This window comes from Crassostrea angulata, chromosome 6 (assembly GCF_025612915.1).
Source record: "Crassostrea angulata isolate pt1a10 chromosome 6, ASM2561291v2, whole genome shotgun sequence".
Taxonomy (NCBI): domain Eukaryota; kingdom Metazoa; phylum Mollusca; class Bivalvia; order Ostreida; family Ostreidae; genus Magallana; species Magallana angulata.
This window is the reverse complement of record NC_069116.1, coordinates 10602197-10629098: the sequence shown is the minus strand read 5'-3', so window position 1 is coordinate 10629098 and position 26902 is coordinate 10602197. Positions and strand designations below refer to the sequence as shown.

Sequence of the window (26902 nt, the reverse complement as noted above, 5' to 3'; positions counted from 1 at the left end):
ATAATGATTCATGACCCCAAACATCATATTTAAACATTTAAGGCAGATCCGATGGTTTATTTGTTGACCATGGAGCCCCTTTTAACAATCCTCTCATAGACGTCGGAACCGGGGGGGGAGGGGGCTTTTTTTTTTTTAGCAAAGTTAGACCCAACCATTAGACACATAGCACCATAGAGGGTTCAGCACCCCACTTTTTCTCGCAGGAAAGTTAATTGTTCCCAAACCTGCAAAAGATGAAAAATATCGAGATGTTGGACCCCCCCCCCCCCACTTTCAATTTGCTTCCGACGCCACTGCCTCTGAATGATAGTACTAGCACTTTGGAAGAATTAGTCCTTACATTAGCTAAAACAATACATGTTCATTCGATGTTCTTTTTTAATGGAAACACATTTTAAGTGGAAGTGAATAAATTAGTCAAGGAAAAAAAGCATTTTGAGAATTTTGTAAAATACAATGTACATCGAACTTCAATGAAGCTTGGTGAAGGTTGAGGCTGGGAATAAATTTGGCTGAGCCTGGAAATGGAGTTCGAATTACTATAGTCCATGGGCTATAAAGATATAAAATCACAACAATCATGTTCACTCGGAAAAATACCGTAAGTAAATATACCTACATATAAATTTTCTCTGATTTGTATAATATTATTTATCTATCTTATCAGTATGACAACATATTTAAAAAAAAATTAGATTCAAGCTTAAGATGACAATTTCTTTTTCACTAACTACCTCTGATTACAAAAGGTCAGCTACTGGCAGGGAGTCAATGTTTTGAGGAGGGTAAGGTGCACGAGATATTCCGATTCGAACATAGATAATAGATACATAGAGATCTTTTGTGCAAACAAAGCATTGTGTGAATATGTTGATTTTCGATAGTCGATATAGAAATTAAAGTGGCTCGCAGCGATGACAGTAGCGTGCGGTAGCACTGGTCATTTAAACGGATTGGAAAGAAAAGATTTACGATCAAAATAATCACTCTTCATTTACTCGCCGTTGAATGACACTGACTTCCATTTAAAAGTTTGTCGGTTTCAATCTTGGACTGTTTTTCAAACAAGGTCGACTAAATGAACGCAAAGGAGACAAAATGGTAGGTGGGAACATTTGTTTGTGTGCTCTGACTTCAATGAAAATTCCCATTTGTGGACCATATTTTTCGCTGTTTGTATATCCGTATTAAAGTAAAGCAATATTTATATTCACTGAAGTAATCCGCATATTCATTACAAAGCATGTACCATTTACAGGTGGACATGTATTGGCTCTTATTTAATGCAATTTTCAAGTGGAGATTAAATTTAAAGTTGTTCAATATTTCAGTAATGGACCGAAGGCCGAGCTGTAGTTGCGCCAGTGATAATAAGCCATGGAATTAAAACGCGACAGCAGAATTAAAGAAGACACTGATCAAGTACTGAATACTCAACCCCTGAGGGTGATAGATCACGTGCTCTCACTTCTGTGTTGTGGGAAAGGACACTCGTCGCTGACCGGCATCAAATTGTTGGGAGACCATCTACAGCAGTGGGGATATCTACCGAAGGAAAAATGGGAGAAGAAATATCCGATCACCAGGGACAAGATCATCTTGCTGAACTGGATAAAAGAGCACATATCTCCCAAAACCTTCACGGTCAAAGACGCTCTGCTAGAGTGTGTTGGGGAGCTGAAGCTTCTAGAAGGTAAGATAACCCTGTATAGTCAAAGGTGTGGTCGTTAAAGGAATTGATGGACCGAAAAAAGGAGAGTACACAGGCTTCGATTTGTTTTTATTTTTAATTATGAACCTTTACATGGACTATTCTTATTACTACCTATAATTACCTATTGTTACAAAGTTTGAATGAACATCAAAAGGTTTGAAATTAGTTTCTCGATATTGACTTGCGACAAAGTGGCATTTTATCAAAACGTTTCAGTTTGGAAAATTGATTTGTGGAAACAAATAATGAGATACCAACCATTTGAAAATCTAAACTGTCATTTCAGTGAATAATGTTTTATTCTGGGGTTTCTACGTCGCGCATATTGATTTTTAAAATGTTTGAAATCGGTGGCTGTTAATCAAATTCAATATCCCAATGGGTATTCACCATTCAACACCAAAGAGATATTTTAGTGATTAATGATACAGAATTCCATTTCATTTAACTTATGTATCATGTTTGTTTTGTTGTAGATAAAGATCTTTCTGAAATAGAAAATTTTGAACTGAACCAAGCCATGAATATTTTATATGACATTCAGCAAAACACAAAACGGAAAGAGGACGGTAGTTCTAGTCACCTTATGTTGGAGATCAAACGGATGAATAGTTCTCCCCAGGTATCACCAAAATCACCCCGTAAAACCGTGAATTCGACCACCGAGACAAATTTTAACCAATCTCCAATAGGTCATTCCATGCCCACAAGTTCTCCAAAATCTCCGTTAAACAATAGAAAAACTGGTGTATTAGAGCCTAGATCACAACAACCAAATCTGCTTTCAAAACCACAGAGACCCGGGTCACAAGAGAGCACAACGGATTCTGAAAAATCATACCTCAACTTACACCGCGAGAAGAGGGCTCAGAAACAACCTTCTTCTGAACCCGGCCATTCAAATCAAGTCGCGGGAAATTCAAATATCCCTGTGCCTACTCAAAAAAGTAAGAAACAAACACATGATAAAAAAATAGAACAAATGGACAGCATCAGGAAAATTCTATACCATCTCATGTTGCGACCGTCGGAGGATCCTCGTAGATTTCGCAATATCACCGAGGCTTTAAGCCATGAAATGAAGAAAAAGGATATAAAAAGCGTTCTTATCCAACATTTACATGAAAATCAACCACCATTTTCAGTATGTATTTGCGATATATGACTTGGTTTGCTTGACGTCTAATTTTTTTATAAATATTTAACGTATTTTATCAAATTAGTACAACTTGTTTCTTAGGTACTATACTTTTGGTCGCTGAATCAGAAGGAAAATAAGCATGGGTGAAAATTAAGGACCATAAAAGGTTATATTTTAATTAGTCCTTTGTATTTTCGTACCGGAACTTATGACGAAATCATTTTTTTAGCTTAAACACATTGGGTTTAAGGATGGGGGAGAATGGAGCCTATTTCTTCGCACGGAATGTCCTGATGCATTATTAGCATACGCAACAGCGCAGAGATACCAACTGGTTTTGCATGTCATTCACATCGGAACAAGAGGCGCCGAAGAAATAAAGTTTTATCCCCACGGCCAGAGTCAAGACAACGAAGATAGACATGTGTTCGTTGCTTACTTGGTTGACAATACATTCCTTCCTCTTGTTTCAATGGAAGCATCAGGTAAACTATGTAAACAGTTGCTGGTAAACATTACACAAAAAAGCCGACATAAGCAGTGCTATTTTCCCCAAAGGTTCCCATGCTAGGTAGAGGCGGACTGTCTTAGATGAAATGCCGTCAATATTTTAGTTTTAAAAAATTAGAGTTGCTAAATTTGGGGGCATATGTGTGTTATGTGTTACTTAATGGCATTGGTAAGGTTTCTCGTTTAGTGTTTAATTTCGGTTAAATCAATATATGCGTGTCAAAATACTAGAAGTCAACAACAGGCACAACTGACCTATCCTTTTATAATGCAAAAAATATATAATTCGTATTATCACTAGTTTCAATGTAATTTAATGAACAAATCGCAAAAATTGATATTTGAAAGAATAACTAAGTGATTATACATGTAGATTAAATTATATACATTATTGTACTTCAATATATATATATATATATATATATATATATATATATATATATATATATATATATATATATATATATATATATATATATATATATATATATATATATAAAAGGTATCATTTTTGGATGTATATAAATACCATAATGGCATAAAGCACCATATATATTTGTTATATCAGCAGTATATTCTCCTTATGTAACTCAATATTGACGAATAGTCAAAAACTCGTACGAAAAATATTGACCGCTGAATATTTTTTATTAATGTTTGACCCCTCCTATGAAATTATAACAGTTACTCGTAGGTAACAGGAATAGGAAAGGCCATTTATTCAAAACATATTAAAATATAGATGACAAACAACGTATATACAATAAAAAAAAATAGACTAGGAACAAAAATAGTATGTAGTGAAACCACAAGGTCGGTGCCAATCTTTGACTAGAAAAACATCCATTTTACAAAAGAAGCACCTGACACGGGGGGGGGGGGGGGGGGGATCTTATCCGCTCTGCTCTCTATGACATATATTCAAATAAAACATGTGTATTATTTATATATATGTAATTGAGAGCAGAGCGGATAAGATCCCCCTGGCATAGAATTGAATGTTTTCGCTGTTCTATAAGTTCATATAACGAAAAATATTTACAGCACTAAACGCTTCGCTATCGTATATGTTCGTATAATGAATTTAGCATAATTATATCTATATTCTGCTGGTTTTTCCCCCATTGAATTCTATGATTTTTTAAATGCCTCTAAATGCAACAACCTAATCTCTGCGCACTGCATGTATTTACATGTAATTTACATAAGTAGTATATAAAAATGTATTTCATACTAGCTTCAGATCTGTAGCTCCCGGTCTGAAAAAAAATTGGTGGGACGACCTGGGAGTTGCAGTCCCAGCCATTGAAAAAAATTGTATTTATTGCGCACAAAAACTCGCGCTAGTTTTGGACTGATTAACCTTATATATACGCAAATTCTGTGAAAACAATTAGTTCTATTAAACTCTTTATGTAATTTTCTGGCGATATGTCAATATAACAGCCGTCAATGGAGCAGACAAATGCGCGTTATTCAATTTGTGTGGTCACCTGATGGCAGTTTTTGACATGACGAAGTCAAAATAATTCATTCAATGCCATAATAAACCCCTTTACGGTAACTGCGGTACTGCTCTTTTTTAGGGCAAAGTGACGTAAATAGGTGAAATATGACGTTCTGTTAATTGTTTCAATTACACCATTTAATTATTTATTTTTATTGACCTAAAAAAAAATTCAGCAAAGTGACTGCAAGAGACTCCCGCTTTTATCGTGAAAGGTCTATTTGCAAACGTAAATATTACAAAATAGAGTATTTTGTATTTCAGATTTCCCAACACATGTGAGGAGCTCAGACGAATTCCAAAAATGCCTTACGAAAATAAAGAATCTGGAAAAAGAGAACAAATCTCTGAAGATGAAGTTACATGCCGTAGAGGAATCAATAAAAGACGAGGAGCTTCCGAGTGACCACAAGGTGGCGCTGAGTGAGCACGTGTCATTGAGACTGAGACGAAACAGCAACAATCTAGAGATCGATAAACTTCGACAGCAGTTACATCTTATAAAGACAAAAATTGAACATCATAAACGAGCATGAATTCATATCACTGCTTGGTCGCTAATCATTCTGTTTATTATTTATTATTGTACTGCATGAAATGATAAAATAAATGAAACGTTAGGAAAGAAGCACGTTTTTGATGGTCAGTTTCTTTTCTTTTTCTTTATAAGAATAAACATATTTTTCTTAGTAAGAATAAACATAAGTCATTCTGCACCCTTGAATACCCTTTTGATATTTGTTTTGATATTGATTTATGTGGGTTTTCAATAATTTATTTTCAGTAAATCTTCGATTAAAAGAAATAGCTAATGATATAAAGGTCACAACTAAGAATATATAGATATAAACGATTGCTTTGCATCTCCTACTGACAGTGTCGTCGTAAAACTTTCCACATTTTTATCTTCTATAGAATCACTTACCATATTTTAACCCAACTTTTCACCGAGCATCCTTGAATTAAATTGCTTTAAAGATTGTTAAATGACCACGCCATTTTTATGGAATAATAATAATTATATTTAGTTATAGTTAAATACGGAGAAAAATTATCAAAGTATAAAACACTTGTTATTTAAAGTTTTCATATATATAACTTCATATTAATAAACATGCATGGATCCGTGTGTAATTTTTTTTCGTCTGATTGATAATCATAAAACAAGTAATATTGTTATATCCCTACAAGCTTCCATAGATTATTTCACCATTTATGGAAATTCATCTCTTATCTATACATGTATTTAAGACTGGGAATCGCAGGTATCCTATTCATTACTTACTAGTCCGTGCAGAGGTCGACATGACTGAACTTCAAACAATGAATGAAGTACTGAGGGTAAGTTCTGATTATAATTGTGCTATAATGTCTCCCGGAAGTGGCTTTATAGAAGTAAAACATGGGATAAAGAGGTCCCAGCTACAAAAGTATGCATGAGCACGAACGGTCGATCGATAAGAGTTTTACGTTGAGGTACAAGTAAATCCGAATGGTAAAACGGTTCATTAGGGAGGATTTCACTCTGAGATTGTTATTTTCTAGACATGTTGCCTTACTGTCATACTATTTGGGTCGCTGTAATGAAAAAGAAGTCTATTCAAAGTCAATTTCTGTAAATCATACTCATTAAATGGAAATGTTTAATATAAATATAAAATGACCATTCAAAAACTATTAATTTTTCTTTATTGATATCGCCTGTTGCTAGGCAATTCACAGAAATTTAAAAAAATTGTGAAATAAAGGTTACGGGAAATTGCATCATGTGGGTAAATTATTTTTTCTTAAATTTTATTATCTTTACGACTAATCTAAATTGAAAGGTAAAAATGTGATAAATACCAAAACGATCATAAACTCATAAATTCTTTAAGTATTTTTTTTATTGTTATATGGTAGTCTTAATTATGAATTTAATATCAATGTACAAATATATGATACATTAGATGCTTTTATTGCAGTAACAAAACGCTCTGTCTAAATATTCATGAGAAAACATGTAGTTTTTTTCCAAACCAGTATCCGAACATTTTGTTCCTCTTCTGAGTTTTTTTCCACATTGTTTCAAAACTCCGAGTTGTAAACATTCAATATTCTCATTAGGCTTTAATGTAGAGAGAAGGTTGAAATATACTGTGACTGCTGCAAAATCCCATTCAAACTTGTTGAATAAAATATTGTTTAAATAAAAAAAACTGTCTAGGTAAAGGTCTATTACGTCATATGTATAAGTTATCATTTGGAAGAACTTTTGGAAGATTGGCTAAAGTTATCAAATTGGCACTGTATTAAAGAATTGGTTTTCAACTTCCTGTAGAACCGGAACTTGACCACTACAGACCAGCACCTCATATCTACTTCCTGTTCCAATTACATCATGCCGGTGTGGGTGACGCATGCCTGGATGTGGATTATCACACCATTTTATATGTACTATTTGCTCAGGCAGAAAACAAAGCCAAACAGAATAAACTGGAATCTCGTAACAAAAACCGTACATGAACTATTAAAATTCTACAATACTTTATTGCATTTTCCATTTCATAAAGTATAATGACAAGTTTATTGTATTTACTTATAAATTCAATATGAAGTTTGCTATTTTTTCTAAGGAGTATCTTTGTAGAATTAAAAATTTATATATTGTATTTTGTCTTACCTCACCAGCTTCTCCTCTTTGTGAATGTGATACTCCTAATTGTGCAATTAGTGATGAAGCTCAAACTTCGAAACTCCATTTTGCATGAAGAAACAATAGAGGCAGTTTTGCAAATTAGCACACTGGTAGGACCAATTTCATATTGATCAGTTGTACAACATTCAGTGAAATGTCATTTTCAATATGAATACTTACAGAGAAGTAATGAAAGAACAATTTGTTCTTGATTTATCCTCATACAGATTTTGGTTGGTGTGTTCCTATATTTTGAGCGATGGAAAGGCTTTGTCTCTTCTGGAGTTCTGTTCGTATACTGGGCTGTGTCCATTATTAGTACATCAATGTCAATGTACAACAAAATTCTGCACCATGTGAGTACATTGAACGAGTTTGTATGTGCATATATTCAGTAAATATAACAACACATTCTTAAAGTATTCCTCAATGAAAGAGACATAAATTACGGTTATATTTTTTATCAATGATTTTAAAAACAGGTTTATCATGCGTGTCAACAAATACATTAGTTTGATAAATGTACATTTATTTGGCATATTTTATTATTTCAGATGTATTCACATGAAAAAGAGTCTTTTTTAATTTTCTGTACTGTGTATGCAACACACTGGTTACAATGGACTATCTCATGTTTTGCGGAAATATCTACCCGATCAACAGAAGGAGTAAGGCAATTTCTTGTGGATAAATAACTCTTCGAATTGCCAGTGCTAAATATTTAGATTCCCCTTAAAATTATAAATCAACCAGAGTATCGACGAAACTTTTTGTTTTCTTTCATCGATCCTTAGTACTTTGTACTTTTCATTTTTCACTTAATGTCCTTGGACCTTAGCACTTTTTATCGTAAATATATTGTAACCCCAAGTAATTTTGTAGGAGAAAAATCCATATTCAACATCATCATTTCCAGGCAGACTTTTATTTTTATGGGTCTTCTCGTGAGTACACATTTAAAGATTCCTGCTTCATTTAACTGTTAGTATGAGGTTTGTAAACGACGACATCAACTCATCTACATGTAGTTTTCTGTAGATAAGTATTTCATCTATTAAGTAGTTGGCAATTATTACATTAATACACTATGATATACGTATTTATTATCATATGAGCTATGGAAAATAGACATGGTCTTCAGTGGGATCATTACACTTTAAAATTTACAATATTGACAAACAGTCAACACTATTCAGATCTCGTGGAAGATTGTTTTGCTTGACCCAAAAAGCAGAACAACATCGGATGATAAACAACACTAATTATCATTTCTAGTTAATTTTTGTTGACCAATATTAAATGGTACCTTAACCAAAACTACCTAATTTTTTTAGAAACCCGACATATGCAATATAAAAAAATTCATCTTGTTTGAATAAGTAAGGTTAAGTTTGCATGACAAAAGACGTAAATGTACCAGGGTTTAATTATTATAATTTTAGATATTTCATTCTGCAGGTTGATATTAAGGGGCTATAGAAAACCTATTACAAAAGACGATACTTTCCCTTTGGAGTCCAAAGACAAAGCTGACCATCTCCTTTTGAATTTCCAAAAGAACTGGGAAAAATCTGGCAAAAATGTAAAAGAATGGTGAGTACCACTTTAGTAACGATAGCTTCATATCAATATAAAATTTCAGTCATTAAATGTCATATATCATTAAAGTTAAACTGAAGATTTTTATATAAAAAAACACTGCATAAACAAAGCAAAAACAAGTTCCAAAGAAAACGATTCTCCTTTTTCTGTTGTATTTTAGATTTATAGCGGAATTGAGTAAAATCAATCTAAAATAAATTTAGTTACTTTACATTTCAAGGTGTATGGAAAGGAGAAAACCCAGTTTAGAATCGGCAACAGAAATTGATGCTGGAGAGTCATTAGTTGCAAAAGAAGAGAATGAAGATAACGCTTCTGATTACCATGGCAACGCCAGTCATTCTCTCTTACTAACCCTCCTAAATATGTTTGGTTGGAAATTTCTACTTCTCCACGTATTAACTATTTTTAATTCTGTCTGTAAAATGGCTAGCCCACAATTACTGAGGTAAGTAAAAGAGAAAAATCCAATTAAAATTTACATGATCTCGTGTACTGTGGTTTTCTGAATTTAAAATCAAAATCTAATATTCGTGGCATTTAATGACACAATCATTGTAAATCAGCACCAAGCTTTATATGATATGAATAACATCTGGATACTTTATCCATTAATACAATGTTGTGCAATAGTATTGGATATTTTAACAATCTAACTTATGAAATGAAAATAGCAAACCCAACAGCAATTGTTTTACAGCGCAACAGACGTTTTTCTATTTATATGTCGCAACTTAGTTTTAACTCAATATATGTATTTTACAAGGTAAACTATTTTGTGAAACTAATAAGTGTATCAATTAATCGAGTTTAAAGCTACTGAGTTTTATATCATCATAGCTATCCCTCAAATTTTAAGAGGTTCGATAATATTCCCCTTTTATACCTTTTCTAATGATATCGATTACCAAATGATAACCAAATGGTGTAAAAAATTATAGCCAATGTAATTGTGCAGTATTGCAAGAAAGTGTTGTCCTTTCATTAAATAAAATCGCTATGTTGATTTATAATACTCATTTTTTCCAGTTTACTACTCGGGTTATTATCAGAACCAGCAAAAGAGAAAGATGCGTCATGTCGTGGCTACCTTCTCGCCATTTCTTTGTTTGTCGTTTCTGTTTTTGAGGTTTTGACTTACATTCACTCCTTAACCACAGCTTTGAAGTTGGGTGTGAGAGTCAGGGCCACACTTATGTCAGCCTTGTACAGAAAGGTGCGGTTATCTTGTTTATCTTAATATACACTCAAATGAAATTTATTTTTAACTTAATGAGCACATTCAACACATTTAGATGAAAAAAACCCAACAACATTTGCTCATTGTATTTGTATCCTGCATTAAGACGTCATGTTTAAGCACTAAAGTTACATCTTTAATCGTATTCTCCTAATATTAGTGTCTCAAATTTATTTTCTTTTGTACTTTTAAGGTATTAAAAGTCGGAAATATCTCAAGGCAAAAATCATCAGTTGGAGAAATATTGAACTTAATGTCAGTGGACACTTCCACAATAAGTGATTCCATGCCGTTAATCGGGATGTGGTTTGAAAGTCTTCTGGAGATAATGTTTTCTTTGTATTTTCTTTATGAAATTCTTGGATATGCCGTGTTTGCTGGATGTGGTTTAATGGTGTTGTTGGTACCAGTGAACGCGTATCTTTCCTCAAAATCATTTAAAGTTATTGAAGATCATATGAAGCTCAATGACGACCGAATCAAACTTTTATCAGAAGTTATCAATGGAATTAAGGTACGTAATGCTGATGGTTCATTTAATAACACAAAATCTTTGGTAAAAACATATCTCATCTCTGCAAGGGTCTGCAGTACTAGGAACCTTCTCGGAATCATTGAACACCTCTTGATTTACTACCGATCTATTCTTTGATTTTACTCCAAACCTAAAGCGATTGTGTGGAGAACAAGCCTCAATGGTAATAGGCTTAAGGCCTGTAACCCACAGGTCCCTGATTCAAGTCCGGCTATTGTCACTTGATGCTGTGTATTGAGCCAAGTCAAGGCACTTTACATACATTGTCTCAGTATATCTAGTTGAAATTCGGTGTCGAACTACGCTGGGAGTTGACCCAGGATTGATTAGTGTCCCATTCAAGAGGAGTCAATGACTCATTCGCTAAGCACCATGGAAATCGCGGATAACTACTGGCCTCGTGCGCTTCCATAGCTCCAAAAACAAATTGACCAACTTTGAGCGATTGTTGGGGTAAAATAGAATTTCTAGTATTTTTGGGAGTCGATTTTAATCAACTCTCATATGCAATTACTCTGGCAAACCGGAAGTGAAGCAGTGTTTGGACCTAAGCACAAATCATCACCGATAAAAGACAATATACTTAAAAATAATCGATGGAGTCGATATAATGTATCTATGTATTTATGAATACTTTTAAAATAGTCAAGCTTTAAAGGGTACGAAAATATTTGATATTTTTTGGCGTCGTACGTATTCTTACGCCATATTCCAAAACTGCTTGAATACCATTTACCAGAAATATTTTGATTATTGATACGTAATGCACCGTAGAGTTTGATGGTGTTAATTCTTTTTTTTTTTTAAATTACACAACATGATTCCCGGAATATTAGAAACAATGTACGCCATAATTCAGATACCGCTATGAAATTAAATTTGCATTGCGAATTACATATCGTTGAATTGAAGATAATTATATAATCAATAAGATCAACTCCCATTAGTTCTTCAGTACTTTGATTATATATTGGCCTCACCTTTGCAGCTCGAACTTTTGATCTGCGTATTTGATTTTTTTTTCGTTGTAGTACTCTCATAGTATAATCATCTGTTGCATTGTTTTGACTATTACCCTCAAAGTACCGTCTACATGACACGATTTACATGAATACTTATCATAGAGGATGTTTGAAATTAACATTTTGTTGGTTTACAATGAGTATCAAATGACTTCAAAATCTTTGCTAATCTTAGAGTTTTTAGGCACGAATGAAATATAAATTTGTGAATCTATATATAAACTTGATTCATAACAAAATAAAATTTTACCAAACTGAGTAACTGCAGATACTACTTAGTACTTAGTATATATAGACGTATTAAGATTAACTATATATCATGTATTTTATTTTATTTCATTTTCTTTTCAGATACTAAAGCTTTATGCCTGGGAAATGATATTCAAAGACAAAATCATTGCAAAGAGAAAAACCGAATTACGAAAATTACTGAATCTTAAGATCTTAGAACGTATTTTAGAAACATTATTTCACATCACACCTTTTATTGTAAGTAAATCAATCTTACAAACGCATGTGTTGAATAATATTAGATTTTTAATTTTACTTCTTCTAGATTCATTGGAAATAAGTCTGCAAGATTTTATTAAATTGATGAAGAAAACGAAATTTGAAATAGATTCTGATTGTAAACAAAATATCTTTTTATCTTTCTTATTTTGCTTTTTGATGAATTTTTATTTTCATGATTTACAGGTGATTTTTGCTACTTTTCTTACCTACATTCTCATCAACGATAGGCCCTTGGACGCAAAGACTGTCTTTGTCTCCCTTTCGTTTTTCAACATTTTAAAATTCTCCATTGAAATGGTTTCAAGATCTGTACAGGAAAATATGAAATTTTATGTGGCAATTAAACGAATACAGAAATTCTTAAACAGTGATGATCTCATAGAGTGCAATATGAAAAGGATGGATCAAAGAGGTAAGACTTTCAAAAGTCGATGCTTTTTTAAGCAAGTTTCACATATGCTACCTGACTGTCGGTCAACAGTTGATCTCTTTTTATTTTCAATCTACCAATGATAAACGAGAAACATTTTATAAGAAAAAAAAGGATCACCATGTAATAAAAACTTGCAATCGTTTTAAATAGCATGCGAAAGCGTGAGCGCGATTAGTTCCTTTATGAGCATATAAAGCTTGAATAATTAATAAGAACGAGAAAAAACTCATCGAACTGACTCACGCTGACTGTATGGCACGCCAAATTCACAAAAAAGCTAAATATAGTTTCACAGTCGATAAACTAGGTTTATCGACTGTTAACTATAGTTTACGGATCGTAAACTATAGTTACCGACGTTAATCTATATTTCACATCTGTAAACTATAGTTAACGCGATAGTCTATGTTTCACATCTGTAAACTATAGTTAACACTGAAAACAATCATTTGCAGTTGTTAAACATAGTTTATCTGATACATAAGGTTTTTTGATCAGTAAACTACGGTTTACAAATCTAAAGCACTCCAAATTTACATAACTTAGCAAAATATAGTTTCACAGTCGATAAACTAGCTTTATCGGCTGTTAACTATAGTTTACGGATCCTAAACTATAGTTACCGACGTCTATCTATGTTTCACATATGTAAACTATAGTTTACGAATGCTAATCTATCATGCTTTTCTGTCTTGAAATACACGTTAACAATAGAATTTGCTGATAAATATAGATTCAGATCTGTAAACTATAGTTTACATTCGTAAACTATAGTTTAGATATGGTAAATATAGTTTCACGATTGTGAAACTATATCTATCAGATAAACTATGTTTTACAATCGTTTATTATAGCTTTCGGTTCTAAACTATAGTTGACTGTCATTTATATTTATAAATTATATTTAAAAACATAAACTATAAATTCACGATCCTATACTATAGTCTTGAGAGATAAACTATAATTTACGTTTGTTAATCATAGTTTATCGTCCTTAACTATAATTCACGTTCGTAAACTATAGTTTACGTCTGTTAAACATAGTTTATGAGTATAAATGTGTGTTAACTATAGTTTTCAATTTAAAATCTCGAGTAACCAATCGTGAGAGGCGATACAAAATGTGCGCCATTGTAGAAAATAAATGGCTCTTCATAGGGAAGCTCGTGCGAATTTGCCCTCTGTACAAAATTGCATAAGGAGAATTAATTCTCTGCTCGATAATCTGAGATGCCAAGTTACCAGCGAACCTTTTGATACATCATAACAACCAATGAAAATGATCTTTGTTAAGGCTTATCTTGCTGTAACTAGGATTAACGTATCTATGATTTACGAACAAAACTCTAGTTAACTATAGATTCAATCGTAAACTATAATTTAGGGTCGTAAAATATAGTTTTACAGAGAATTCCGCATGTCAGATACTAAATGAGGGATTATGTTTGTAAACCTAAGGTAAAACTATGTTTATCACATTTTTGTGAATTTGGCGCCTTAATGTCTAAATAATACAATTTGCATTCGTGAACTATAGTTTAGAGTTGTTAATCATTGTTTTATAATAGTGAAACCATATTTATTAGATAAACTATGTTTAACAATCGCAAATGATTGTTTTCAGTGCTAACTATAGTTAACAGATGAGAAACAGATTATTGCGTTAACTATAGTTTTCAATCCGTAAACTATAGTTAACAGTCGATAAACCTAGTTTATCGACTGTGAAACTATGTTTAGCTCATTTTTGTGAATTTGTCTGATAAATGTAGTTTCACGATTTGTGAAACTAGTATTAACAACTCTTAACTATAGTTTATGAATGTGAATTATAATTAACAAATGTGAATCTATATTTATCCGCAAAATCTATTGTTAACGTTTTTTACAGATAGATAAACTATGATTATCATTCGTAAACTATAGTTTACATTCGTGAAATATAGTTTCACAGATGTAAACTATAGTTAACGAATCGTTAACTATAGTTTAGAATCCGTAAATTATAGTTAACAGCTAATAAACCTAGTTTATCGACTGTGAAACTATGTTTAGCTCATTTTTGTGAATTTGGCTTGCCATATGACTGAGCACGTGGATTACTTTGACAATGATACAGATTTTTTGAATGGTTTTTAAAACGAATGGCTATCAAACATATGTAAAATCAAAAACATTGTCTCATTCAGAAGAAATATTTTTGTCAGAAATTGCTATTAGGATTTCAAATGGAACGTTTGCATGGAACTGGAACAGCAGTGTGTTAGAAAGGTATTTTTAAAGCTTTTAACCAACTCTCGTCATACCTACTATACCTCTTCTTAATCTGGCCCAAGTTTCAATATATCTTAGTAAGCAAGGAACGTTCACTATATAAGGACTACATTTCATTCGTTCTCGGCATTTGGTTTTGTTTAATAGGATATTTTGCAAGTTTGATCAAGATAAACAGTAACATTATATAATTAATAGTATGCTCGTCAGTTTTTTCTTATGATTTAGAATAAATATGGAGGTGCATGAGGGAAAACTTGTAGCTGTGGTGGGAAATGTTGGTCAGGGAAAATCTTCATTGTTGTCAGCTATTCTAGGAGAGCTGACAAAACTGAAAGGCACCGTCAATATTAAGGTGATGAGTTGTTGTGTTTGGTAGCATTTAAAGCATATTTGAACATTCGTTTATTAAAAAGGAAGATTTACAATAATAAAAGTTTGTGGGTTAAAAAACAGTGAACGTGCACTTTGACTTTTATATACCAGTTTATAATATTTTTGATATTAGTTGAATTCTAAAATGTTGTTTTTAAAAGGTTTTACGCAGTAAAAATGAATAGGAAACACACATTGAAACATTAAAGTAAGGAAAATGTTTCTGCATAAACAGACACTGCCTACCCAATTCGTTATTTTAAAGTTGTGTTTCGAAAATATTTTATAAATACGCAATAAGTTTGCAATGCGTTTATACTTCTGAGGAGGTGAGAAAAGCCTTGGTAATTCTTTGTTATCATTTTTTGGTTAAAGTCAAGCTCTTTTAATCTTAAAACTTATATTTGACAATAAAACATGATATGTCAATTGTCATTATCAATTAGCACGTTTATTAAACTTAAGTAATGGTTATCTTTATGATATGTACATTTTATTCCAGGGTACAGTAGCATATGCCCCGCAACAAGCCTGGATTCTAAATGCTACTGTAGAGGACAACATTCTTTTTGGAATGAAGATGGACAGAACACGATATAATACAGTCCTTGAAACTTGCGCTCTTCTTCCAGATTTAACCATACTTCCAGCAGGGGATCAAACCGAAATTGGGGAAAAGGCTAGCTTGCATACATCTTGATATCAAAATTAAAATAACCATTATAAACCAGCTTACACTTGTATATAATATCATGAAACTCATACTAAATATAGCACAATGACTTCAGCAACAACCACAAAAATAACCAGATCTTGTTGTTTGAGATCCTTAAGTACAAAAGTTTATTTTTCAAGTCATATAACAGACATCCACATTCAGAAAAATGTACCAGGTCCGCAGTGTACCAAGTTCCTTTTTGCATGTGGAATTACACACATTTGTGAAGAGCATAATTTTTTTTAATGAATTGTAAAGAAAATTGAATAAGGCTTTTTTCTGCTATGATAATCATTTAATAACGATTGCTAAAATATATTACGGTTATAAATATTTAAATGTAAAGTCTCTCATTTACTTTCGAATCAGATTGCGAGAAGAGTACATTAAAGGGTGCAATCGCTGTATATAAAGTTTACAACCATAAGCCTCGAAAAACAACTAAACTCAATACAATCACCAACACTTTGATCAAATCCATTGCTTGCTCGATTTTTTATGCTTGTTTTTTTTTCAGGGAGTCAATCTAAGTGGTGGGCAGAAACATAGAATAAGTCTTGCCAGAGCAGTGTACAGTGACGCAGACATTTACTTGCTAGACGATCCACTATCTGCTGTTGACTCTCATGTCGGCAGTCATCTTTTTAACAAGGTCATTGGACCAACTGGAATGCTTAAAGACAAAGTAATAAGTAATTTTTACCTTGTATTTTTTGCAATTACTTATTCAAAATATTCTATGACTGTGAAAGGTTTTAGTAACAATAGTTTTTTTTCCCCTATATATGTATGTTTCACAATGTTTGTAAACAAAATCAAGACAATTCAAGCTGTATTTTTTTGTTTTGAACTTTAAATCAAAAGAAGATATTAAAATCATTTTGATCCCCATTCAAAGATTTATTTATATCAGTCTGTCGATAGAATATTACGTATTAGGTTTGTTACTGACTGTTTACTGAAATGGGTGGGGTCGGTAAAGTCTTCTATGGACTCTACCGACCCCACAAATTCTTAAACCTTTGGGCCATGACAGTTTTGTTCTCCCTGTCATATATAGGGTCAAAGTCGCAAGTCATAAATTTTACTAAAATTGATCTTCCTAGAGAGTGGCAAAAATATAATTTTGTTTGAAACTAAAAAAATAGATCAGGTAATTTTGATAAGCATTTTCTTTGATAGACACGTGTTCTGGTAACCCACGGAATACACTGGCTTCCATCGGTGGATCAAATATTTGTATTATCTGATGGTAAAATATCAGAAAATGGAACGTACGATGAATTGTTAGATCATGCTGGACCTTTTGCTGAATTTCTGGAGAACGTTAAAAATCAAACTAATGATTTTCAGAACGGAAGTAAATATCATGGCATTATGAACTTATGCGTAATATTAAGGTGATATGGACACCCCTATATGTATATCGTAGCGTACTTCTTATTGAAATAAAAAATCAGATCAAGTATGATTTTTAATTATATTTTTTTCTTTCCCAAATCTAGCAGCGTAGCGAAATGGGTTAGAACTATGGGTCTGTAAATCATTAGCTCGAATCCCATTGGGCATTTTTAAGTTTACCTTTCAAAAACCTTTAAAAAGCTGAATTTTTGGTTACATATTGTAAATTCTGAAAATTCTACTACGGTGAATTTATAATAATGTACTTTTATTCACATCAATATCGACAGGTGTCCCATATCACCTTAATTATTATTATAATTATGATTATGATACATATTATGTTGTCCTCTATGATACATATTATGTTGTCCTCAAATTGCAAATTATTCGAGAGACTGGAAATATTGTAGACATCGATGGCTTAAGAAGACCTCTTACATCCCAAAAGAGTCACAGGTAAATATTAGATTTGTGTAAAATAATAATTAAAAAAATATTTTAAATAGAGATAACACAATAACTGAATATTTTCTCTGTGTTTTTAAACGTTCTCTTTTTATGTCTTAATCAAGATCAATTTTAAATTTTTAAAAAGTAAAATAAAAAACAAATTATTTTAATGAATATTAACGTGTATTTTATCAAATTTGATTTTAAAATTATAATTAGTATCGTCAAAACTTTAAAAAGTATATGACTTAAAACACTGCTCTTGTTATATTCATTATTAGTGAGTCATTACGTGATCTTAATCCACGAACAAGAAGAACCTCGAGTGACCAGTTTGAGAATCGAACATCACTGAATTTAGACACTCAATTCAAAACAACAGAACAATCCTCAGATTTCCCACATGCCGATTTCGAGAAGGATATGACAAAAGATATTCTTATAGAGGAGGAAACAACAGAGGAAGGAAAGGTATCTGATACTTCGCATTCACTTACTATTTTCTCCTGTGTGTAAAAAAAAAACTAAATCATGTACTGGAAAGTATCCAAGATAAAATATTCACTCGATTTTCTATCCATCAAGCAGCTAGATCGATGATGCGATATTTTACATAAATAAGGTTATATAGGGTTGAATATAATATGGAGAAGAAAAAAAACCCATAAAAATGTTAATGGATGTATTATGAACAAAATTATTCTTTGTGGTTTCATTAGACTTGGTGAACAATGGTTGTAATAATCAAAAAATATGTAATATTCCTTCCATGTTTACAACCGTAATGCCTACTTGAAACTCAAGTATCACAAAGATAAAAATGTTACTGATGTATGACACTGGTTGTTCGGTTTGCAGGTAAAATGGAAAAGGGTTATAACTTATTTTAAGGCCGTTGGTTTGAAATACTGCCTATTGCTGATGCTATTATATGAAGCGAGCGAAGGATTGTCCCTGATGGGAAACATCTGGCTGAGTCGCTGGACGGAGGATCCTATACTGAACTCCGCCGTTAATGTAACGCAAGACCACAAGGAGCTCCAACAACGAAACGTCTATTATCTCGGATGCTATGTCAGTTTTGGAATAGGACAAGGTGTCACATCTTTTAGAGGATTTGTTTACTAGTACAGATTTATCTTAAAATAGCTTAATACCTAACGTATTTTCTGTCGCAAAATATACTCAAATTGAATTATTTTCTTACAGTTTTTTGTATGGTGCTGTTTGGAATTTTGTGGGTTACAAGAACAATATCGGCATCCCATATAATTCATTCAAGCCTTTTGCATTCCATTTTACGATGTCCTATCAGTTTCTTTGACACTACACCGTCCGGTAGGATAATGAACCGTTTCTCTCAGGATTTGAGTGCTGTAGATACCAAGATTCCATTTTACATTGAAATGTCCCTCTATTCTTTTACGGTGCTGCTCGGCACATTGGCTGCCATCACTTATGCTGCTCAATGGTTCTTGTTGGTGGCTATTCCTCTTGGACTTGTATACTTTGTCCTAATGGTAAAAGTTTCATTGCATAATACGATATTTATCATATAATAGTTATATACAGGAAAATGTCTTCAGTAATATTATATTAGATATGATTTGATCGAAGGGCGTATAAACGTTATATGTTCTTATTTTCTATGTTTGATTTTTTTTTTTACAGAGAAACTTTGAGAAACAAAATGCATACCAAAGGTGAGGTGGGAATGTTATCCTCACCTGTTTAATCTAATTATTTCTTTTTAGATATACGTTTAATAATAGTCTGTCCCAAATTAGCGTGTCCGTTTCATTTTATCGGGGTTTTTTTTTAACAAAAAATTCACATAGTTTTTTTCTAGTTATACCCCCGCTCCAAAGGAGGGGATATACTGTCTTACCCTTGTATGTCCGTCTGTCTGTCCGTCTGTCTGTCCGTCCGTCCGTCCGTCCGTCTGTCTGTCTGTCTGTCTGTCCGTCCGTAACAAAATTTTCTGTCGCATATATCTTAGCAACTATTTATCGCAGATGCTTGAGATTTTTACACAGTATTTGTATAGGCCTGCCATATTGTGGGATGTATTTTTGTACCAATCGGACATCAACTTCCTGTTAAATGACGACTTTGCTTATTTTTTAACCAAAATTTTCAAACAAATTTTCGTCAAAGATTTCTCAGCAACTATTTATCGCAGATGCTTGAAATTTTTACACAGTATTTGTACAGGCATGCTTTATCGTGGGATGTATTTTTGTACCAATCGGACGTCAACTTCCTGTTTAATGGGTACTTTGTTTATTTTTAGCCAAAATTTTCAAACAAACTTTCGTCAAAGATTTCTCAGCAGCTGTTTATCGCAGATGCATGAAATTCTAACACACTATTTGTTTTGGCATGCCATATTGTGGGATTTATTTTTGTATCAATCGGACGTCAACTTCCTGTTTAATGAGTTCTTTGTTATTTTAGCCAAAATTTTCAAACAAATTTTCCTCAAAGATTTCTCGGCAACTATTTATCACAGATGCTTGAAATTTTTACACAGTATTTGTATAGGCCTGCCATATTGTGGGATGTATTTTTGTACCAATCGGACGTCAACTTCCTGTTAAATAATGACTTTGTTTGTTTTTAGCCAAATTTTTCAAACAAACTTTCGTCAAAGATTTCTCAGCAGCTATTTATCGCAGATGCATGAAATTTTTACACAGTGTTTGTTAAGGCCTGCCATATTGTGGGATATATTTTTGTACCAATCGGACGTCAACTTCCTGTTAAATAATGACTGTTTATTTTTAGCCAAATTTTTCAAACAAATTTTCCTCAAAGATTTCTTAGCAGCTATTTATCGCAGATGCTTGAAATTTTAACACACTATTTGTTTAGGCATGCCATATTGTGGGATATATTTTTGTACCAATCGGATGCCAGCTTTCTTTTAAATGTCGACTTTGCTTATTTTGCATATTCACATCAGAGCGGGGGTATCACTAGTGAGCATTGGCTCACAGATATCTTGTTTTTTTAAATATGACAAGGTAGTGGAGGCGTTTCAAATCCTTGGATTTTTTCATCGTATTGAATGAACACATTTGATATCATGGGTATTTATGAATACCGAATAATTCAAGAAAAGGTGCTGGAGACAGAGTATAATAGTGATATTTTTCAAGTATTGAAAGTGAAGAACAATTGAAAATTTTATCATATAACGAACTTTTTGCAAATACACTGTAATCATTTTATAAACTAATCAGTTTATTTTATTGGTATTTAATTTTGTCTAGACTGCCTACATACCAACGTTAAGACAGGTAAAACGAATAGAAGCTGTCTGTAGATCCCCAATTTACAGCTATTTCAGCGAAACACTGGCTGGTGCAAGTGTCATTAGGGCTTTTGGCAAGGAGAACAATTTTATGCTGGAAATCCAAAAAAGGATTAATGATCTTCACCAAGTAAACTCGACCGACGTAGCCATATCGGGGTATTTATTAGTCATTTGCAGCCTTGACAACATCTGTTGAATACTTTTATTATGTATTTTTGTGGAGATGGATCTTGTGGTTTTTTTCTGCCTAACATGATACGAAGAATTTACGCGACATACCGGGTAACACACTAATCCAAAAGTGTTTAGCCAGCCGTGAACCACTCCGCCGCCTAAGGATGTCAAACACTACACAGTCTTTGGGATAAATGTTTTAATGTATACAGAATTAAAGGGGCATGGTCACAATTTTGGACAAAAATCATTTTTCCGATTTTCAAGTTTACAATGCCTCAGTAAGGCATTTTTAATAGGCACTTAATATTTGAGTGTCAATCGTTGCGTTATAAGCGAGTTACGGATCCTAAAATTCTGTGCTATGTAAACAAAGCTTTTGTTTGCATTTTAAACTTTGAAGTAAAAACTCCAGTTTTAGACCTTAAACGAATGTGCTAAACGTTAGAAACTGTATACATGTATTTATGCTTGAAATGAATAAGAGAATAGTCAAATCAGCTTGAAAAATATTTATATTGGTATATTGAACCAATGTAAACAAAAACAGGGCATGAGCCTTGTTTACATGACAAAGAATTGTGAACACTATATCTTGCTTAAAACTCATGGACTGACTCTTAAATTTCATTTGATCATTAGAAATGCATTTCTAAAGCATTGTAAATAATAAAAACAAAAAAATAGAATTTGACCAAAATCGTGACCATGCCCCTTCAATGTTTTTATTTAGGAATTGCAATAACCTATAACTGTATAATGTGAATAAATATGACACGATTCACTCAACTGATGCTTCGTTTTCGCCTTTTATGTTTATCATGAAAAGCAAAATTTGATGATAAACTTAGATGGTCGAGTGGGTAACGAGCCGGCTATACATACAAATACTGAATAGTGTTCAATCCTATAGATTCGTGTTAAATCATACCATTTAAAAATTTTGTAGAAATATGAAATGCCATTGTGTGCCTTAGTTTATTGCATATGGTCATTTCTAAAACGATGTGCCGAGTTTAAACTTTTTAATTACTTTAAATGTTTTCACTTTTATATCAAAACCTTTATGAAAAGTTGGAAGTGCGTTCTGACAGAGCTGCTAGGATGTGTAGTAATTTTGTCAACCTCTTTGATGGCGGTGGCGTCCAGAGACACCATCAGTGCAGGAATGGCCGGATTATCCATATCCTATTCTCTACAAGTAAGTACTAATATCTGATTGTTGTGTTCAAAATTTGAAACTAAAACCACGTCAAAAGACAAATTTTTATTGTTTTTACCAAGCAGGCACATTAACTTTTTTTCAACATTGAAATGACGTTAAACACGTTTGATTTTGTTATTGATCCAACATCGATACCTGGCGCTTACCAACTTTGCTACATATCCTCATATCTTAGAAACAAGTCTGATTGCAAATGTATAGCCTGTCTTGGAATTTTGACTCTCAGTCTGGCATATGCCAGTATAATTGCTCATTTTTATTTGACAAATAGGTGACAAGAGTAATGAATTGGTTGGTGTATTGTTTGACTCTTGTGGAAACAAATGTAGTGTCTATTGAGCGGATTGCCGAATACATCGACACAGAATCAGAGGTCAGTGTCTCTTATCTAAAAAAAAAAAACAACAAAAAACATGACCTCTATTACTCCCTATGTTATAATATCTTAGTGGGATTACAAATATCCAATAATAGATATCCCGGGTCTCCGTGATATCCCTTTATTAATCCGCTGTCTAGAGGTCCTCAAGGATTTATCGTCGCTTGCAAATATGCTTGCTCTTAATTTTGTTGTAAGTTATAGATCATTAAGGTAAGATCTCCTGCTGGGTGATAAAACTTATTTGAATAACGATTGAAAAAAATATTTGTTTTTAAAAATAATAAAATATACAATTACATTTAATAGATGTGCAATTATATTGATTGATATATACACGTAATATTTATTATAATAACCAAACCATTCACATATATTTTCCAGATTTGTATTTAAACTGTCTCCTTATATGTTCTTATAATTTTAGGCTGCTTTAATTAACGATACTCACAGACCTCCAAAGAATTGGCCTGATGAAGGTCAAATTATATTTTCCTCCTATTCCACAAAACACAGACCCAATCTGGACACGGTCCTCAAAAACATAAACGTCGTCATCGAACCAAGATCTAAGGTACGAGATTGATGATTCTTTCGATTAATGATTTTATTAGCCATTTTACCATAATGTTCAAGTAAAATTTAAACTCGAATTGTGTTGTTTTACATGTAATCTGTATCATCTTACAGATTGGCATTGTTGGTAGAACTGGCGCTGGTAAGTCTTCCCTGGCTATGGCATTGTTCCGTTTGATAGAGCCTGTTTCGGGAAACATTGAAGTTGACGGAGAAAATCTAACTGTTCTAGGACTTCATGACTGTAGATCAAAGCTGACGATTTTACCTCAGGTTCTTTGAACAATTCTTTATAACGTCTAAGATATATGCTACATTTGATTTATAAAAGTTATAAGCATGGATTGCAAATTAAAGTTTAATAATCTAATCCCAACTTAACATTCTACTTTCAAAAGGACCCAGTGTTGTTTTCTGGTAGTCTGAGGATGAACATAGACCCGTTAAATCAGTTCAAAGATGAGCAGATCTGGAGTGCTATAGAACATGCTCATCTAAAGTCCTTTGTACAATCTCTGCCTTCAGGGTTGGAGTTTGAATGTGGTGAAGGGGGAGGAAATATAAGGTAAATTTTCCCACTTAAATCCTGCATCCACATTGCAATTCCAAATATTGATACGATCGAATATATATGCTTGTTTGTTTTGACTTAATAAGACCACTACTAACGCAAACAAGGAAGAGTGAAATAGTTATAGCAATTGAAAAGATTATGACTGTATAAGATTACTGGAATAATTTGTTTTATTGTATTACTGATGTTTTTTATCCAGCGTAAATGAATATTTTTTGCCTCGATTTATTGCAGTGCGGGTCAAAAGCAGTTAGTTTGTCTAGCAAGATCTCTACTTCAGAAAACTAAAATTCTAATACTGGACGAAGCAACAGCTGCTGTAGACTTGGAGACAGATGATTTGATTCAGAGGACCATCCGAGAGGAATTTCGGGACTGCACTGTACTCACTATTGCACATAGAATAAACACGGTGCTGGATTATGACAGGTTAGAGCTAATAGGTGATTCAAATAAATGGAACCTACATAATAATGCCCATTTAGACGTTTAACTTATATCTTAAGTTAGTCTTAATTAATATTATGGCCAAAACAAAATTTGGTTGCTTTTAGTTTACTCAAAATGTTCATCTAAAAAATTGTAAAAATACAATATGGTTAACATTTCTTTCTCACATAAGTAGTTGTGTTTTTTTATTTAAGATAATTATTTACCTACAAGTTCGACAAGATTTAGAATGTATCTTTAGATACCAAACGTGTGTTTAATGTATATACATATAGGTTGATCAACATTTCGATCAATGAATGACGGCAAGTTTTATGTTGACACGAAGATGCACATTAAATTAGATAATTTGTTCCCAGCATATCTTATTTAAAACTGACGTATTTTCAGAAGCTCAAATTGAAAAATATTAACATCTAAGTTTATTGTAGTGCTTTTATCAAATATTCAGACAGAAAAACGTCAGTATTTGAAATACAATATACTGGATTTTTTTTTCAGAATTATCGTTCTTGACAAAGGGTGTATAATGGAGTACGATACGCCTAATCACCTTCTAAAGGATCCCAACAGCTTGTTTTATGAGCTAGCAAGAAACGCAGGAATTCTCAAATAAATTGAACGCAGTTTTAAAAACGTGTACAATATTTTTTTTGAGAGCATTATGACGTACACACATGTAAATGTTTTAAGGGGCCTGGGCAGTCAACATATTACACCCATTGAAGTACTTAATAAAATGTTTATTTTATGTTATGTTTTAAAAAAATGTATAATGATCGCAAAGACTGTATTGATTCAAATACATCAAAGCAACCTAGTAGCTTTTTCTCGTATTACAACACCTGATCGAAGTAACTGCGGGCCATACGATGCAATGCAGCACTTTTTTCTGAACCTCGTGATGTATTGTCTCATTATTCTAGAAAATATACAACGGGACAAGCAAGACCTAATAAGACCAGTAGCAAATGATTCGTTTGAAGAAGAGTCTATGATCGGTGTGCAGAGTCCATGCTGCTATATTACTAGTATACATATTATCGACTGACTACTATATTGTATTATCCATCAGGTAAGGATGTTGATAATCGAGTGAAACCCTTTTTTATGGGAGACACAGGACATGCACTGATTACGTGACTATCATTGCAATGATGCTTTGATGCGCTAACTCTATTATTGCAGGTATACTACTAATGTATACTATTGTAGTGAAATGCTAACTAAAAACAATTTATCAAATTAGACATGTAGTAGAGGGAAACAGATTTTACTTTCAAAAGAGACGCGCTTATGAAATACATGTACATTAATAATACATCTTCGTTGTAATAAATAAAGAAAATTACTGTTTCCTTCTAAAAGAATTCAAAACAGTTGCAGTCTTTTGTTTTCAATTCATAATGCCAGTAAAGTTGCATATTGAAACCCTTCCATTTATACTAGTGAACATGTATGGTCCCATTACCGACTCCCCAGAATTGTCTCTGTTTTATTACTGTTTTACGAAATACTATGTTATATACTTATTTTCTGTACCAATACCATGTATATGTGAAATTGTAAAAGAGTTTCAATAAAAGTTACATATTGCATCAGCAAGTGCATTGTTGTCTATTATATATATAACAACTTTTCCCATATAAACCTCACAGTTTGTTTCAAAAATATTCTTAAGGTCTACCATCTCATTGCTATCAGTTCTGCAACTTTGAAGAATTTTAAAGGTTTGCTCGATTACAATCATATATTTCATTGATTCACTTGTGAACGGGAAAGGAATGTGTACCTGTGGTGAAGTCCAACGTTTTGAACTCCGACATATTGGTGCCATCTTCTGAAACCCACAGCCAGTCTCGCATAGGACTACTGTTGGTTTTGCATTTATGGTCATTGATAATATTATTTTGCATTGTTGAATTTAAATTACCATTGATTTTGTAAAAATGTAATTTTTGCCCTCTCCGCTGCCCATACTACAGACTGCAAACCCACTCATTGAAGTTTTGTCATTCCCATTCTACCGAGGAGGAAACGATCTATAGGCTTCAATTTTAAGAGATAATGTTAGGAAAGGATCATTT

At 32.8% G+C, this 26902-nt stretch overlaps 2 protein-coding genes across 4 annotated transcripts; both read left to right on the top strand.

Annotated features, from left to right (window-relative positions):
- Positions 1–903: 903 nt before the first annotated feature.
- Positions 904–5533, top strand: LOC128187953 (uncharacterized). Of its 2 annotated transcripts, none has more exons than XM_052858674.1 (5): positions 904–1108; positions 1335–1696; positions 2194–2861; positions 3088–3343; positions 5140–5533. In XM_052858674.1, the coding sequence occupies exons 2-5, from the start codon at positions 1381–1383 to the stop codon at positions 5409–5411; spliced, it is 1512 nt and encodes a 503-aa protein (XP_052714634.1). In that variant the 5' UTR covers positions 904–1108; positions 1335–1380; the 3' UTR covers positions 5412–5533. The 2 variants fall into 2 exon arrangements, with proteins under 2 accessions (XP_052714634.1, XP_052714633.1); XM_052858673.1 differs by having other exon boundaries at positions 905–1104.
- Positions 5534–5627: 94 nt separating this feature from the next.
- Positions 5628–26413, top strand: LOC128187952 (multidrug resistance-associated protein 1-like). Of its 2 annotated transcripts, XM_052858671.1 has the most exons (29): positions 5628–6216; positions 7196–7372; positions 7546–7662; positions 7780–7908; positions 8107–8220; positions 8435–8496; positions 9011–9145; positions 9375–9602; positions 10184–10370; positions 10588–10908; positions 12303–12440; positions 12648–12876; positions 15105–15168; positions 15400–15526; positions 16049–16225; positions 16782–16949; positions 17447–17624; positions 18079–18124; positions 18400–18589; positions 18977–19214; positions 19328–19638; positions 21394–21593; positions 22686–22812; positions 23108–23209; positions 23643–23789; positions 23906–24064; positions 24190–24356; positions 24600–24794; positions 25317–26413. In XM_052858671.1, the coding sequence occupies exons 1-29, from the start codon at positions 6091–6093 to the stop codon at positions 25429–25431; spliced, it is 4674 nt and encodes a 1557-aa protein (XP_052714631.1). In that variant the 5' UTR covers positions 5628–6090; the 3' UTR covers positions 25432–26413. The 2 variants fall into 2 exon arrangements, with proteins under 2 accessions (XP_052714631.1, XP_052714632.1); XM_052858672.1 differs by lacking the exons at positions 18977–19214; positions 19328–19638.
- The last annotated feature ends 489 nt before the right edge of the window (positions 26414–26902 follow it).

What these genes read in the sequence shown, in the direction of transcription:
- LOC128187953 (XM_052858674.1), top strand. Translation starts at nt 1,381, where the DNA reads ATGGAATTAAAACGCGACAGCAGAATTAAAGAAGACACTGATCAAGTA. An exon ending in GGAGCTGAAGCTTCTAGAAG is followed by an intron (nt 1,697 to 2,193) that starts GTAAGATAACCC and finishes GTTTTGTTGTAG; the next exon opens with ATAAAGATCTTTCTGAAATA. An exon ending in AAAATCAACCACCATTTTCA is followed by an intron (nt 2,862 to 3,087) that starts GTATGTATTTGC and finishes TCATTTTTTTAG; the next exon opens with CTTAAACACATTGGGTTTAA.
- LOC128187952 (XM_052858671.1), top strand. Translation starts at nt 6,091, where the DNA reads ATGGAAATTCATCTCTTATCTATACATGTATTTAAGACTGGGAATCGC. An exon ending in GGCAAAAATGTAAAAGAATG is followed by an intron (nt 9,146 to 9,374) that starts GTGAGTACCACT and finishes TTACATTTCAAG; the next exon opens with GTGTATGGAAAGGAGAAAAC. An exon ending in AACAGCAGTGTGTTAGAAAG is followed by an intron (nt 15,169 to 15,399) that starts GTATTTTTAAAG and finishes CTTATGATTTAG; the next exon opens with AATAAATATGGAGGTGCATG.